General features: G+C 40.4%; 1 protein-coding gene and 1 non-coding gene across 5 annotated transcripts in view; one reads left to right on the top strand and one right to left on the bottom strand.

Moving 5' to 3' along the window:
* The window catches only part of MTR (5-methyltetrahydrofolate-homocysteine methyltransferase), a 133,423-nt gene that overhangs the window by 18,598 nt on the left and 98,899 nt on the right, over positions 1–15,926 (top strand). For all 4 annotated transcript variants that reach the window (XM_086679591.1, XM_086679588.1, XM_086679589.1 and 1 more), the window contains exons 9-12: positions 9,468–9,568; positions 10,664–10,725; positions 12,453–12,520; positions 15,644–15,723. In XM_086679591.1, coding sequence (XP_086535717.1) covers positions 9,468–9,568; positions 10,664–10,725; positions 12,453–12,520; positions 15,644–15,723 — 311 coding nt within the window. The remainder of the gene's footprint in view (positions 1–9,467; positions 9,569–10,663; positions 10,726–12,452; positions 12,521–15,643; positions 15,724–15,926) is intronic.
* On the bottom strand, positions 3,146–3,252 carry LOC112851591 (U6 spliceosomal RNA). The gene has a single exon (XR_003222783.1). It is a non-coding gene; the product is annotated as a U6 spliceosomal RNA (small nuclear RNA).

The raw sequence follows: 15,926 nt of genomic DNA, 5'->3' as shown, positions 1-15,926 counted from the left end.
ACGCAGGGCTGAAACTCGCAAACCGTGAGATCATGACCTGAGCAGAAGTCGGACGCTCAACCAGCAAGCCACCCAAGTGCCCCTGTATTTCCTCAGATATTTTTGAGTATTATTCTATTGCTCTTTTCCCCATCTCCTTTACTCTTAATCATGATCTGGTCGCATCCCTCGATACGTAGGTGAAACCCCTACGTTGGCCCAGGTGTCATCTTGGTCTTTGTTCTGCTGACCGTTCTCAGAGGACACCCTTAGAGGGCATTCTCCCTGCCCCTGCCTCACCTGCAGGAATCCAAGGAGGATATTTTTATGGAGTTTCAAAAATACATATTTCTCTTCCTTCAGCAAACATGCAGTTAATTCTGACTTTCGACCCACTCAGCGGTTACTTTTTTTTTTTCCATTGTTACCCTATAATTCTTTCTGTGTCTTCAACGTTTATTTATTTTTGGGACAGAGAGAGACAGAGCATGAACAGGGGAGGGGCAGAGAGAGAGAGGGAGACACAGAATCGGAAACAGGCTCCAGGCTCCGGGCCATCAGCCCAGAGCCCGACGCGGGGCTCGAACTCCCGGACCGCGAGATCGTGACCTGGCTGAAGTCGGACGCTTAACCGACTGCGCCACCCAGGCGCCCCTCTTTCTGTGTCTTCAACGTCCATCTATAGCCCACTCACAGAGAGAATAGATCTGGTCTCCAATTTGTTATGAATCGTACAGACCGAAGGGGCGGATGGACAGGTAGAAAGCAGCCCAGGAATTGGAGAGTTTTATCAGATCCTGTTTGTATTGTTCTGGGTTTGGAACTCTGAGTGGTACCCAGCAGTTTGCTTTCTGGTTCAGGACTAAGAGTTGATCTCAGTATTGAGGAGGCTGGTTGACAAATCTATGAGAATTTTTAAAATACACATACCTATACCTGTGTGTATATAAGCAGATAGTATGTAATAAGGTGACTGTAAGAAACCGTTGCTTGCTGATTTTGATCATCACAAACTGTACATGTGTTAACAAAGTACAGTGGGACAGTGTCTTTGTATCATTACTATTAATTATTAATTCATTGAGCATTAATGGAAACCCTGTGCCCCGGAATACAGGCAAATGTGAAACAATCCACAGTAGGAGAAATTCGTAAGTAAATTAAAATATAAAATGTCAACTGCTCTACAAAAGTATGAACAAAAATCTTGCGGTAGATGGGTTGGAGTGATGGTGTTCTCGTGGGATTCAAGGATGGCTTTGTAGAGAAGGTGACGTTGGAACTAATTTTTATTTTTATTTATTTTTTAATTTTTTGATGTTTTTTAATTTATTTTTGAGAGACAGAGTGTGAGCAGGGGAGGGGCAGAGAGAGAGAGAAAGACACAGAATCTGAAGAGGCTCCAGGCTCTGAGCTGTCAGCACAGAGCCCGACATAGGGCTCAAACTCACGAGCCACGAGCCGGGAGATCATGACCTGAGCCGAAGTCAGATGCTTAACTGACTGAGCCACCCAGGCACCTCTGGAACTAATTTTTAAAGCCTGGGTCAGAGTTGGCCTGGCAGAGGCATATGGAAGTATCAGAATGAGCAAATAGCAATATAAAGACTATTTTTCTGAAACATTTTCATGTATCTTATTTTACTTTAACATTCCTGGGATCCAGATTGCTAGTTAGGCATAACTTTCTCACGCAGCAAATGAGGAACTGGAGCCACCTAACTGTTGAAGAGAGGAGTTAGGATTGGAATGAAGTTTAGAAAAAGTCCAAGGTCCTTTCTTTTTATTTATTTAATTTTTAAAGTTTATTTATTTGTTTTGAGAGAGAGAGTGCATAGTGGTGGAGGGGCAGAGAGAGAGAGAGAGAGAGAGAGAGAGAGAGAGGAGAGAGAATCCTAAGCAGACTCCATGCCCAGTGCAGAGCCCAACGAGGGGCTTGATCTCATGATCAGGAGAACATGACCTGAGCCAAAATCAAAATTTGGACATTTAACTGACTGAGTCACCCAGGCGCCCCAGGCTGGGGTCCTTTCCAATGATAATGTGGTGATGTAAAACATTTTAGTTTATTACCTGGTGTTGAGTGTGGATGATGTAGCATAAGATTAAAAATAAATTAAGAGTGTTCCAGGTGGAGCTGTGTTCAAGGGTTGTGACTTAGCCGTGCGTAGGACCTAGCAATCTTTTTTTTTTTTTTTTAAGGTACAGTTGACTTAAGATATTATATTAGTTTCAGGTGGATAACATAGTGGTTTGACATTTGTGTACATTGTAAGATGATCACCACAGTAAATCCACCATGCAAAGTTGACACAATATTACCAACTGTATTTCCCAAGCCTTGCATTCCATCCCAGTGACTTACTCTTTTATAACTGGAAGTTTGTGCTCTTCGATCTCCTGCACCCAAGTCACCACCCCCCACCCCCAAGTCCCTCCCTTCTGGCAGCTATCAGTCTGTTCTGCATTTGTGAGTCTGGGTTTTGTTTGGTTTGGTTTTTAAGTTCTGTGTGTAAGCCAAATCATGTAATATTTGTCTTTCTCTGACTTATTTCACTTAACATAATACCCCCAAGATCCATCCACATTGCTACAAATGACAAGATTTCATTCTTTTTTATGGCTGAATAATATTCGTGTGTGTGTGTGTGTGTGACATCTATCCATTCATCCATTGGTGGACACTTTAGTTGTTTTCATATCTTGGCAATAGTAAATAATGTTGCAATGAACATAGGGATACGTACTTTTTTTTTGAATGAGTGTTTTCATTTTCTTTGGATAGATACCTGGTGGTAGAACTGCTGGATCATAAGGTAGCTCTAGTTTTAACTTTTTGAGGCACTTCCATGCTGTTTTCCACAGTGGCTGAACCAGTTTATATTCCCACCAACAGTGCACAAGGGTTCCCCTTTCTCCACATCCTTGACAACACTTGTTATTTCTTGTCTTTTTGATATTGTCCATTCTGATTGGTGTGAGGTGGTATCTATTTGTGGGTTTGATTTGTATTTCCCTGATGATGAGTCAGTCGTGTTGAGCATCTTTTCATGTGTCTGTTGGTTATCTGGATGTCTTCTTTGGAAAAGTATTCAGATCTTCCCATCTTCTAATTGGATGTCTTTTGTTGTTATTGAGTTGTATGAGTCCTTTATATATTTTGGATATTAACCCTTATCAGATAGATAATTTGCTCTTTATCCTTGCTCAGGGGCCATGCTAATGTTCTCTGTATCATTCCAGTTTTATTATATGTGCTGCCAAAGTGAGCACCACTCACAAAGTGAGCACTTTACAGGTACCTTCTCCAGTTCTGTAGGTGCCTTTTTGTTGTGTTGATGGTTTCCTTCACTGTGCGGAAGCTTTACAGTCCGATGTAGTCTCAATTGTTTATTTTCTTTTTTTGTTTCCCTTGACTTTGCAATCTGATCCAAAAACAAACAAACAAAAAACACCGCTAAGTTTGATGTCAAGGAGGTTACTGCCTATGTTTTCTTTCAGGAGTTTTATGGTTTCAGGTCTTACATGCAAGTCTTTTTTTTTAATGTTTATTTTATTTATTTTGAGAGATAGAGAGAGAGTGTGTGTGAGCAGGGGAGGGACAGAGAGAGAGGAGAGAGAGAATCCCAAACAGGCTTTGCACTGTCAGCACAGCCTGATGTGGAGCTCAATCTCACAAACCATGAGATCATGACCTGAGCCAAAATTGAGAGTGGGATGCTTAAATAACTAACTGAGCCACCCAGACACCCCTTACATGCAAGTCTTTAATCCATTTTGATGGATTTTTGTGGATGGTATAAGAAAGTGGTTCCAGGTCATTCTTTTGCTTGTGGCTGTCCAGTTTTCCCAACACAATTTATTGAAGAGACTGTTCTTCTCTTGGATACTGAGAACAAACTGAGGGTTGATGGGGGGTGGGGGAGACGGGAAAGTGGGTGATGGGCATGGAGGAGGGCACCTGCTGGGATGAGCACTGAGTGTTGTATGGAAACCAATTTGACAATAAATTTCATATAAAAAAAAAAAAGAAGAATAGACTGTCCTTTCCCAAGTGCATATTCTTGCCCCTTTTGTTGTAGATTAATTGACCATGTATGTGTGGGTTTATTTTTTTCCATTGATTTGTGTGTCTGTTTCTATGCCAATACCATACTGTTTTGATTACTCTAAGTTTGTAGTATAATTTGAAATCAGGGCATGTGATATCTCTGGGTTCGTATTTCTTTCTCAAGATTGCTTTGACTTCTGAGGGTCCTTTGTGGTTCCATACAAATTTTAGAATTATTTGTTAGTTCTATGATAAATGCCATTGGAATTTTGATAGGGATTGCCCTGAATCTGTAGATTGCTTTGGGTACTGTGGACATTTTAACAATATTCTTTCATTTCATGAGCATGGATATTTTTCCGTTTCTTTGTGTCATCTTCAGTTTTTTTCATCAGCATCTTATAGTTTTCAATGTACAGTTCTTTCACCCTCTTGGTTAAATTTATTCCTAGGTATTTTATTTTTTGATGTAATGTGTGGGATGGTTTTCTTAATTTCTCTTTCCAATAGTTTTAGTGTATAGAAATGCAACATTTTTTATATTAATTTTGTATCCTGCAACTTTACTTAATTAATTTATTAGTTCTAGCGGTTTTTGGGGGGGAGTCCTTAGAGTTTTCTACATATAGTATCCTATTATCTGCAAATAGTGAGTTTTACTTCTTTCCAATTTGGATGCTTTTTATTTCTTTTTGCCTAGTTGCTGTGGCTAAGACTTCTGATACTGTGTTGAATAAAAGTGGAGAGAGTGGGCGTCCTTGTCTTGTTCCTGATCTTAAGGAAAAGCTTTAGCTTTTCACCGTTGAGAATGCCGTTAGCTATAGGTTTGCTGTATATGGTTTTTATAATGTTGAGGTATGTTCCCTCTGTACTCACTTTGTTGAGAGTTTTTATCGTCAGTGGATGTTGAAATTTGTCAGTTGCTTTATCTGTTGAGATCATAGGATTTTTATTTTTCATTCTGTGCATGTGGTATATTCCATTGGCTGACTTGCAGATGTTGGACCATCCTTGCATCCCAGGGATAAATCCCACTTGATCGTGGTGTGTGATCCTTTTAATGTAGTGCTGAATTCTGTTTGCTAATATTCTGTTAAGGATTTTTGCGTCTTTGTTCATCAGGGATATTGGCCTGTCATTTTCTTTTTTGGGGGTGTCCTTGCCTGGTTTTGGGTATCAGGGTAATACCTCGTAAAGTAAGTTTAGAAGCATTTCCTTCTCTTCAATTTTTGGAAGAGTTTGAGAAGGATAGATATTAAATCTTCTTTGGATGTTTTGGTAGAATTTACTAGTTAGGCCTTCTGGTCCTGGACTTTTATGCTTCAGTCTCCAAACTAGGACAATAATTGGTCTGTTGAGATCTTCTATTTCTTCGTGATTCAGTCTTGGAAGATTGTAAGTTTCTGGGAATTTATCCATTTCTTGTAGGTTCAATTTACTGGCATATAATTGTTAATAATAGTCTCTTATGACTTTTTTGTATTTCTTTGTTATCACTTGTACTTCTCTGCTCTCACTTCTGATTTGAGTCTTCTCCTTTTTTCTTAGGGAGTTTAAAGTTTTGTCAATTGCATTTATCTTTTTAAAAAACCAGCTCTTCGTTCCACTGATCTTTTCTATTTGTCTTTTTAGCCTCTATTTCATTTATTTTTACTCTGAACTTTATTATTCCCTTTCTTTTGCTAACTTTGGGCTTCGTTTATTCTTCTTATTCTAGTTCCTCTGGTGTAAAGTTAAATTATTCATTTGAGATTTCTCTTGTTTTTTTGAGGTTGACTTCTGTTGCTCTGAACTTTCCTCTTAACAACTGCTTTAGCTGCATCCCATAGATGTTGGTGTGTCATATTTCTCTTTTCATTTGTCTCTGTAGCTTTTTAATTTCTCCTTTGATTTCTTCTGTGACACAGTAGTTGTTCAGTAACATGTTTAATCTTCACATATTTGTAGTTTTTCCAGTTTTCTTCCTGTAATTGATTTCTAGTTTTACATCATTGTGGTTGGAAAAGATGCTTGACACGATTTCAGTCTTCAATTTTTTGAGACTCATTTTGTAGCCTGACATGTGTTCCAGAGGATGTTCCATGTATACTTGAGAAGAACCTGTTTTCTGCTTTTGGGTGGAATGTTCTGTATATATCATTGTTAAGTCTATTGGTCTCATGTATCATATTAAGGCTTCCTTATGGATTTCCTGTCTGGATGATCATCATTGATGGAAGTGGCATGTTACAGTCCTGTATTGTTGTATTGCTGTCAATTTCTCCCTTTAGGTCTGTCAATAATTGTTTTATGTTTTTTGTTGCTTCTGTGTTGGGTGCATATGTATTTATTGTTGAATTTTAAGATTTTGTTATCTTTTAAAGCATTTTTTTTTTCAACGTTTATTTATTTTTGGGACAGAGAGAGACAGAGCATGAACGGGGGAGGGGCAGAGAGAGAGGGAGACACAGAATCGGAAACAGGCTCCAGGCTCTGAGCCATCAGCCCAGAGCCTGACGCGGGGCTCGAACTCACAGACCGCGAGATCGTGACCTGGCTGAAGTTGGATGCTTAACCGACTGCACCACCCAGGCGCCCCAAGATTTTGTTATCTTTTAATTACCATTCCTTTATCTGATATGTGTTTTGCAAATACTTTCTCCCAGTCTGTGGCTTGTCTTCCCATGATAGTGTCCTCTGCTTAGCAGAAGTTAATTGTGAATTGTAGTAAAGTCTAGCTTGTCAGTTTTTTCTTTCATTGATCCTCCTTTCAGTGTTGCCAAACTGACGACCACCTAAGTCTTCTGTGTTATCTTTTTTTCTTTCTTTCAAGTTTTAATTTAAATTCCGGTTAGTTAACATACAGTGTAATATTAGTTTCAGGCTGTGTTATCTTCATATATATCTTTATATCTTTAATAGTTTTGTAGTTTACATTTAAGTGTGATCCATTTCGAGTTAATTTTGGTGAAAGTTGTAAGATCTTTGTGTCCTTGAATTCTTTCAAATATGGATGTCTCATCTTTCCAGGACCATTTGTTGAAAAGGAAGTCCTTTCTCCATTGGTTTGCCTTTGCTCCTTCATCAAAGATCACTTGGCTATATTTGTGTGGTTCTTTTTCTGGACTCTCTTTTTCATTCCATTGATCTATTTGTCTCTTCTTTCACTGATACCATTGATTACCTTCGCTTGTAGTGAGTCTTGAAGCCAGGTAGTGTCAGTCCTTCCATTTTGTTCTTCTAATTCAGTATTGCACTAGTTATTCTGGGTTGTTCACCTGTCCATGTGAACTTCAGAATCAGTTGATTTGTAAAATAACTGGCTAGGATTTTCATTGGGATTGTGTGAATGAATATATAAATTATATATTATAAATAGGGATGAATTGGTATTTTAACAATACTGAGTCTTCCTATTCATGTACATGGAATATCTCTCCACCTATTTAGATTTGCTTTGATCTCTTTATTCCAAGGTTTGTAGTTTTCCTCATGTAGATCTTGTACGTATTTTGTTAGAATTACACCCAGGTATTTCATTTGTTTTCGTGCTGACGTAAATGGTATTGTGTTTTAATTTCTTTTTTTTTTTTTATGTTTATCTTTATTTTTGAGACAGAGAGACAGAGCATGAGCAGGGGAGAGGCAGAGAGAGAGGGAAACAGAATCAGAAGCAGGCTCTGGGCTCTGAGCTGTCAGCACAGAGCCCGATGCGGGGCTTGAACTCGTCAACTATGAGATCATGACCCGAGCCGAAGTCAGACGCTCAACCGACTGAGCCACCCAGGCGCCCTGTGTTTTTAATTTCTAATATCAGTTGCTCATTGCTGGTATATAGATAAACAATTGAATTTTGTATATTAACCTTATATTTTGTGACCTTGCTATATATAATCACGTATTGATTCCAGGAGTTCTTAGTTGATTCTTTGGGATTTTCTACGTCGACAGTCTTATCTGTGAACAAAGACAAAGTCTTCCTTCCCAATCTGTATACATTTAATTTCCTTCTCTTCTTGCATTAGCTACGACTTGCAGTATGATGTTGAGTAGGAGATGAAAATGGACATCCTTTGTTTTGTTCCTGATATTAGGGGGATATTAGTTTTACATCATTAAGTATGATGTTAGCTATAGCTCTTTTGTAAATGTTCTTTATCAAGTTGAGGAAGTTTCCCTCTGTTCTTAGTTTCCTGAGAGTTTTTATCATGAATGGGTATCGTGTGTGTTTGTTAAATAAACTTTTTTCGGGGGGTGGTAATTTCAGATTTATAGAAAAGTTGCAAAGATAGCAGAGAGAATTTCTATATACTCTGTATCTAGTTTTCCTGAATGTTACTATCTTACATAGCTATGGTCCTATGGTCAAAACTAAGAATAGTATTGCTATTAACTAAACTCCAGACTTTATTTAGCTTTCAAGTGTTTCCACCAATGCCCCCTTTTCTGCCTTAAGATCTAATCTAGTATATACCGCATTGCACTTAGGAATCATAGCAAAAGAAAAAAAAGTGAAATATGAAAAACTAAAAGATCTCCTAGACTAGTAGCTTCATAGTTAATTTCTGAATTCCTGAAGGCCTTAGGGGCCCCCGCTGAGAGTGGGATTGGTGGGATTACTTGTTAGAGCAGCTCTGCTTAGATCTGTGTTATTTGAGTCCACAGTAAATTTCATTTGCAAAATGAAACTTCATTTTATAGTAAAGAAATTAGCTTAATTTATAAGAGGACAAATTATAAGTCCAAGGTCACCTTGCAAGTCGGTTATAGAACAAAGACTAATGAATCTTGGTCTTCTATACTCCCACAGTGGCTTCTATGTGTCATTAATGTGCCTTCTACCTCCATAATTGTCCTTTTTCTTTCTCTTATGTGTTGATTTCAGATCAGATGTTTATTAGCAGTGGTAGTTTGCAGGCATTTCTGCTTCACAGGATACCATTAACCAAACTGTGAATTTATTCGAGGAGATATCTGAGGCAGGGTCCTTTAGCTGTAACATCACCTGACGTGGGAGACGTAGACAGAAACATTCAGTGCTTCTGGGGACTTTGGTGAAATGGCTTTGTTTATATCTGAATGGAGGTGCTAAAGCTGAAGTGGAGATTTATTATCTGCTTGGTATTAGATATAGTCCTTTCTTTATTGTGACTCTTTTTTAAAAAAAATTTTTTTTTTTTTAACGTTTATTTATTTTTGAGACAGAGAGGGACAGAGCATGAACAGGGGAGGGGCAGAGAGAGAGAGGGAGACACAGAATCGGAAGCAGGCTCCAGGCTCCGAGCCATCAGCCCAGAGCCCGACGCGGGGCTCGAAATCACGGACTGCGAGATCGTGACCTGAGTCGAAGTCGGACGCTTAACCGACTGATCCACCCAGGCGCCCCTATTGTGACTTTTTCTATATGAAGATATTTTGTGTGCAAGATGATGCTCCTAATATCTTTTTGTTTTTACAGCATTGGATTAAATTGTGCTCTGGGTGCAGCTGAAATGAGACCTTTTATTGAAACAATTGGAAAATGTACAACAGCCTATGTCCTCTGTTACCCCAATGCAGGTGTGTATTTCTAGGGAGTTGCACCTGAGGAAATCCAAATACACAAGACAGGGATAGGTAGGGTTAAAAGAGTTTATTTTGCAGGTCTTGGTATATAGTTGACATTCAGTGGGAATCTTCTAAATGAAAATACAGTGGGTCTAGACCGCTGTTTCCCTCTAGACTTGAAGGAACAGTTTGACTCAGCCCGAAAGCCTCGGAATTGGACAGAACTTTGGGGGATGAATCCCAGGGACATAGCCGAGCAGAGCCTTGCTTTTGGTGACAGTGCTGGCCGAGTGAATGTGGCCAAAGAGAGGAGTGCAAGAAAAAGAGGAGAGGGAGCCCTCCTGTCCATTCCGCTGTATTAACAACCTGTGTGTTAGATTATTCCTTTCTAAAAGTTAGCTCTTCTAGTTTACTATATGTAAGAAATTTTAAGATATTTATTTATAGGCAGTTCTCAAACTATCCAATTAGAAACTGGTAACCCATTTTGGATTAACCAGATTTCCTGGTGAATGTTTTTGAGCATTTGCTTAGCTCCTTAAGGGTAAACATCATTTTCCAGCTTTCTTTCCCAAAATATATACATTTTAATGCTTAATAAATTTTCTTTCCCACCAGGAGAAGAAAACTAGAAGGGGATAATAAATAAAACAGGAAATTGGTTAATTAGATGCTAAAGTTTTACTGGAAACTTTTATTTGGAAAAATTTATTTGAGAGGTGATTGGTTGTGTTTTTTTTGTTTTGTTTTTAATTTTATAGCCGGTGCTCTCATCAATTCAAAGGATATGTAGTACTCTCCTAACCCCCGCCCCCAAGCAGCTAGCTGACGAGATTGAGTTTCCTTCGTGGGAAGGGGCTGGGGTGGTGACTCTTCTTTCAGATGGAAGAGAAATAGTCTCTATTTATTTGCCTCTGTGGTTGTTTTGGGGGGCGGGGGTGTGATACCTTTTCATTTACTGTGTTCATTATTAAGAATTATAGTTTGATTTTGCAAACAATCATCATATAATTATAAACTTTTCTCACTTTTAAACCGAAAGCCTTCGGCAACATTAGTCTGCACGTCAAGGCGATTTTCAATAACGCTTGTAATCTGCTTTCCTAGGTCTTCCCAACACTTTCGGTGACTACGATGAAACTCCGCACATGATGGCCATGCAACTAAAGGTTAACGATTCTCTTTCCCTTCAGTTTTTAAGAGATAGAGAAATGAAATCTTTGATTTACAGTATCTAGAGAATATTTAGAAAACTTAAAATTTTCTCCTAAAGCAATCCCAGTGTATGTATAACAAAAGCTGAACTACTCTGGGTGCCTGGGTGGTTCATTCTGTTAAGTGTCCGACTCTTGATTTTGGCTCAGGTCATGATCTCACAGTTCATGGGATTGAGCCCTGCATTGGGCTCTGTGCTGACAGCATGGGACCTGCTTTGGATTCTCTGTCTCCCTCTCTCTCTCGCCCCTCCCCTGCTGTCGCTCTCTCTCTCTCTCTCTCTCTCTCTCTTTAAAAAAAATTTTGTTTGTTAATTTTTATTTCTTTTTGAGAGAGAGAGAGCATGAGCTGTCAGCACAGAGCCCGACGTGGGGCTCAAACTCACAAACCACAAGACTGTGACCTGAGCCGAAGTCGGACGCTTAACCGACTGAGCCACCCAGGCGCCCCTCTCTCTCTTTCAAAATAAATAAATATTAAAAACAACCAAACAAAAAAAGGCTTCACTACTCTGAATTAAGGTGGTGGAGGCAGAGGGAGGGGTTTGACGGCAGCATTTTTTTTCCCATCAGGCACTGGTGTCTGTTGCAAAATTCCCAGTCAGGTCCAACCCGAACTAATTGAAACTAGGCTGTTCTCTGCAATGCCCTCACGTGGTGGCTCCCCTCCCCCACTTTGCCTCAAGCATACTGTTGGGGAGCATTGATGTCTTCTTGCTCCCTGTTGTCACAAGGATACCTTCTTGCCCACATACCTCCCACCTTGGAATCCCAGGTCTTGGGACCGTACCACCCACTAACTCCTGGGTCTCTTTTCCTCATTCCTTGAAGTTTTAGCTTCTGGCTCATTAACATTCTCTCCTAAATGATTTCTGACTTAATTCTTGAGACTTCAGGACCTTTCTAGTAGATGATCTTTCCAGTTCTCCGACTTCTCAGTTCCTTGACTTCCTGTTTCAGTTACTGTCCTTCCCTAACTAGCTTGTGGTTAAATTCTACACCACACTGTCCAGTATGCAGCCACTGCTGTGTGCCGAGAGCTTGAGATGTGACTGAGGAGCTGAATTTTTAATTCTTTAAAATTTTAAATTAATTAAAAAAATTTTAAATGTTGATTCATTTTTGAGAGAGAGACAGAGCACGAGTTGGGGGGGGGGGTTGCAGAGAGAGAGAGGGAGACACAGAATGCGAAGCAGGCTCCAGGCTCCGAGCTGTCAGCACAGAGCCCGACGTGGGGCTTGGACTCCCCAACTGTGAGATCGTGACCTGAGCCAAAGTCGGATGCTTAACTGACTGAGCCACCCAGGCACCCCCATAAAATTTTAAATTAATTTAAATGTAAAAGCTGGTATGTACTTTATGTGTTATTTGATGTGCTATCCAGCTCATCATGTGATTCCACTCCGCATATAGGTAAAAAAAAAGGTCTTTATTATGTCCTAGTAGGCAAATGATTACATCATTACATTTTAAATGGTATAAAGGATTTCATAGTTATCTGAGCTATGTTCCCTGCTTTAAACCTATCTAAGGCATGTGAAAGCTTTGTATCTTGGATTATGTTTAACCCTCTTTTTAGTGAAACATTCATTTATGAAATGTAGATCTCTTTTCCGCTGAAGGGGTGGTGGTGAATTTTGAATTCAGATGGATTCTGAAACTGTTTCTTTTCCTAAACGCAGGGCTTTGCTGTGGATGGCTTGGTCAATATAGTTGGTGGGTGCTGTGGTACGACACCAGATCATATCAGGTGGTAATCATTTCTAAGTATTTTACCTTTTGTTGTGGGATGAATTGTGTCCCCACCCCCCAAAATTCATATGTTGAAGTCCCAACCTCCCAGTTCCTTTGAAGTGACTGTATTTGGAGATAGGATCTTCAAAGAGATGATTCAGGTGAAATGAGATCATATGGGTTGGCCCTAATCCAGTATAACTGGTGTCTTTGTAAGAAGGGATAAGGACACAGTCGCACAGAGGAAGGGACCCTGTGAGCACATAGGGAGAAGAAGACATCTGTGAGCCAGAGAGGCGACCAGCTCTGCCAACACCTTCTTCTCAGACTTCTAGCTTCTAGAACTTCGAGAAAAAAATTTCTGCCGTTTCAGCTACTCAGTCTGTGGTATTTCATTATGGCAGCCCCAGCAAACTAAGATACCTTTATACTGTGACAAATTCCACAAACAAAAGAAGATTAATAAAATGAATCCCCATGTGCCTGTCACAGAGGTTCCATAATTTTCAGTATTTTGCTTTTCTTTCTTTTTTTTATCTATTTCCCAATTTTTTCCCCTTAGAACATTGTAAAGCAAATTCCATCACGATATTCTATCCACAAATACCTGACTAATATTCAGAAAGTCAAGGAAGGACAGCTCACATTTCCTGTGGGCAAACACACATCCCCATTAGTTCTCTCATGGAAGGAAAAGATGGCAAGACAACCAAGCTCCTTGAGGTCAAGAGAAGTCGCCCGGTCATTGGCCTAACCCGTGTTGTTGAGCGAGCATCTGAGGGACAGGGTGTGAAGGAGAGCATGTGTTCAAGTCCTTGCCAGTGTGTGGCTTAAAGAGGCTTGCAGTTCAGTGAGATAGGATACAGTTTAGGACTGTTTGTAACTTGCTTTTTCCCTCGAGTGACGGTCGATTTTGAGCCAGTCATCCCACTGTGCTGAGTCTGTGCACATGATATGTCCGCTGTTCTGATGTATCTAACATTTCACTCTTTTTGTTGGCTTCTGTGATAGACTCTGTTAAGAGCCTATATAATTTTTATTTTTATTTATTTATTTGTTTTTAATGTTTGTATTTATTTTTGAGATAGAGTGAGACAGAGCATTGAGCAGGGGAGGGGCAGAGAAAGAGGGAGACACAGAATCCAAAGCAGGCTCCAGGCTCAGAGCTGTTAGCACAGAGCCTGACGTGGGGCTCGAACTCTCAACCATGAGATCATGACCTGAGCCGAAGTTGGACGCTCATCCTACTGAGCCACCCAGGCATCCCAAGAGCCTCTGTAACTTTTTTTTTTAATTTTTTTTTTTTAATGTTTTTATTTATTTTTGAGACAGAGAGAGGCAGAGCATGAGCAGGGGACAGGCAGAGAGAGAGGGAGGCACAGAATCTGAAGCAGGCTCCAGGCTCCGAGCTGTCAGCATAGAGCCCAACACGGGGCTTGAACCACGAACTGTGAGATGACCTGAGCCGAAGTCGGATGCTTAACTGCTTAACTGACTGAGCCACCCAGGCACCCCGAGCCTATGTAATTTTTAAAACATCTTTTAAATAATATCTAAAAGCTATCAGTAGTTGAATATAGTATATCTTTCGGTTTCCTTTTGTTTTTAAGGTTATCCTCTCCTTTTTAAAAAGAGTTGTTTTGGGGCGCCTGGGTGGCGCAGTCGGTTAAGCGTCCGACTTCAGCCAGGTCACAATCTCGCGGTCCGTGAGTTCGAGCCCCGCGTCAGGCTCTGGGCTGATGGCTCGGAGCCTGGAGCCTGTTTCCGATTCTGTGTCTCCCTCTCTCTCTGCCCCTCCCCCGTTCATGCTCTGTCTCTCTCTGTCCCAAAAAAATAAATAAATGTTAAAAAAAAAAAAAAAATTAAAAAAAAAAAAAATAAATAAAAAGAGTTGTTTTGTTTTTATTCATTTATTTTTTAAAGTTTTATTTAGAGAACATGAACAGGGGAGGGGCAGAGAGAGAGGGGGAGATAGAGAATCCGAAGCAGGCTCCACACTGTCAGCGTGGAGCCTGATGTGGGGCTCAAACTCATGAACTGTGAGATCATGACCTGAGCCAAAGACAGATGCTCAACCGACGGAGTCACCCAGGCACCCCTAAAGAGAGTTGTTTTAAAAATACCTGTGGGGTGGGCCGCCTGGGAGGCTCAGTCAGTTAAGCGTCCAACTTCAGCTTAGGTCAGGATCTCACAGTCTGTGAGTTTGAGTCCCACATCAGGCTCTGTGCTGACAGCTAGGAACCTGGAGCCTGTTTCAGATTCTGTGTCTCCCTCTGTCTCTGCCCCGTTCGCACTCTGTCTCTGTCTCTCTCAAAAATAACATTAAAAAAAAAAATACCTGTGTGATTGTGTGTATATACATGTAGGCGTATATATTTCTATCTCTGTCTACTCACCTCTGTGTGTGTGTGTGTGTGTGTGTGCACGCACACGCTCTCCTGCTGCTTCTACTGGGGCATCTGCATACTAATCTAGGTCAGCAGAGTGAGCAGTTCATACAGGTCCTGATAAATTTAGTGGAGTAGCCTGATTTTTCCAAATTGATCTAAGACATGATTTACTACAGCCAATAAGGTTAAGAAGTGTGTGCACAATCAAAGCAAATTTTTGAGAGTAATTATTTTTGGGGTTTTAAGTGATTTATTACTATATGCCCTCCCTACTGTGTGCCTATGCTTAGAGAAAACAGACCTAAAACACAGGCCTGCACTCGTGGCACCCCGTCTGCTGTGTGCTCCTCCTCTACGAGGAAGCCTTTTTTCTGTCAAACTACTAGGAAGCAAGCACATTGTTCATGGGGGGAAGGACACCTATGGGTTTGGGAAAGAAAGGAGGGGATTTGCTGTTGGCATTTGCATAAACCATCCCATCCATCTCTCAGTTTGTATCTCTGAGCGCAGAAGCTGGTACAGTCAGTGCCCAGCAGACTGGGCAGGTAGAGAAAAGTTCAAGTGTGTACGTTCATTTTCGGCCTTGCTGAGAAAACTAAAAGGCGTAGCTGCTGCCGCACGTTTGGAATTAGGTACATAATTATGTGCATAATTATGTTAAATAGACTTAATTTCATAGCTGGAAATTAGCTTAATTCAATTTATTTTCTTCTGAATTAATGGATGTAGTGTTTTGTCTTTTAACTCAGGGAAATTGCTGAAGCTGTGAAAAACTGTAAGCCTAGAGTTCCACCTGCCACTGTTTTTGAACAGCATATGTTACTCTCTGGTAAGTGGTAGAGACACGATTGTTAGGATTTCAGAAACCACTTGTGGGTTAATTCCGTACGTTTATTCCGAGCGGTGGTGATACGTGTGCCAAGTAACTTGCTTCTTAGGTCAAGAGGCGTGCGTGTTTTCTGGCATTTCAGTGGCTTCTAGTGGAGAGTAGAGGTGGGAAATGTGCAGAAGGCACAGGTGGTTTGCCCAGGT

The sequence above is a fragment of the Puma concolor genome, chromosome D2 (genome assembly GCF_028749965.1).
Source record: "Puma concolor isolate L17-30 chromosome D2, mPumCon1.1.hap2, whole genome shotgun sequence".
In the NCBI taxonomy this organism is placed as follows: domain Eukaryota; kingdom Metazoa; phylum Chordata; class Mammalia; order Carnivora; family Felidae; genus Puma; species Puma concolor.
This window is presented reverse-complemented; position numbering and strand designations above follow the sequence as displayed.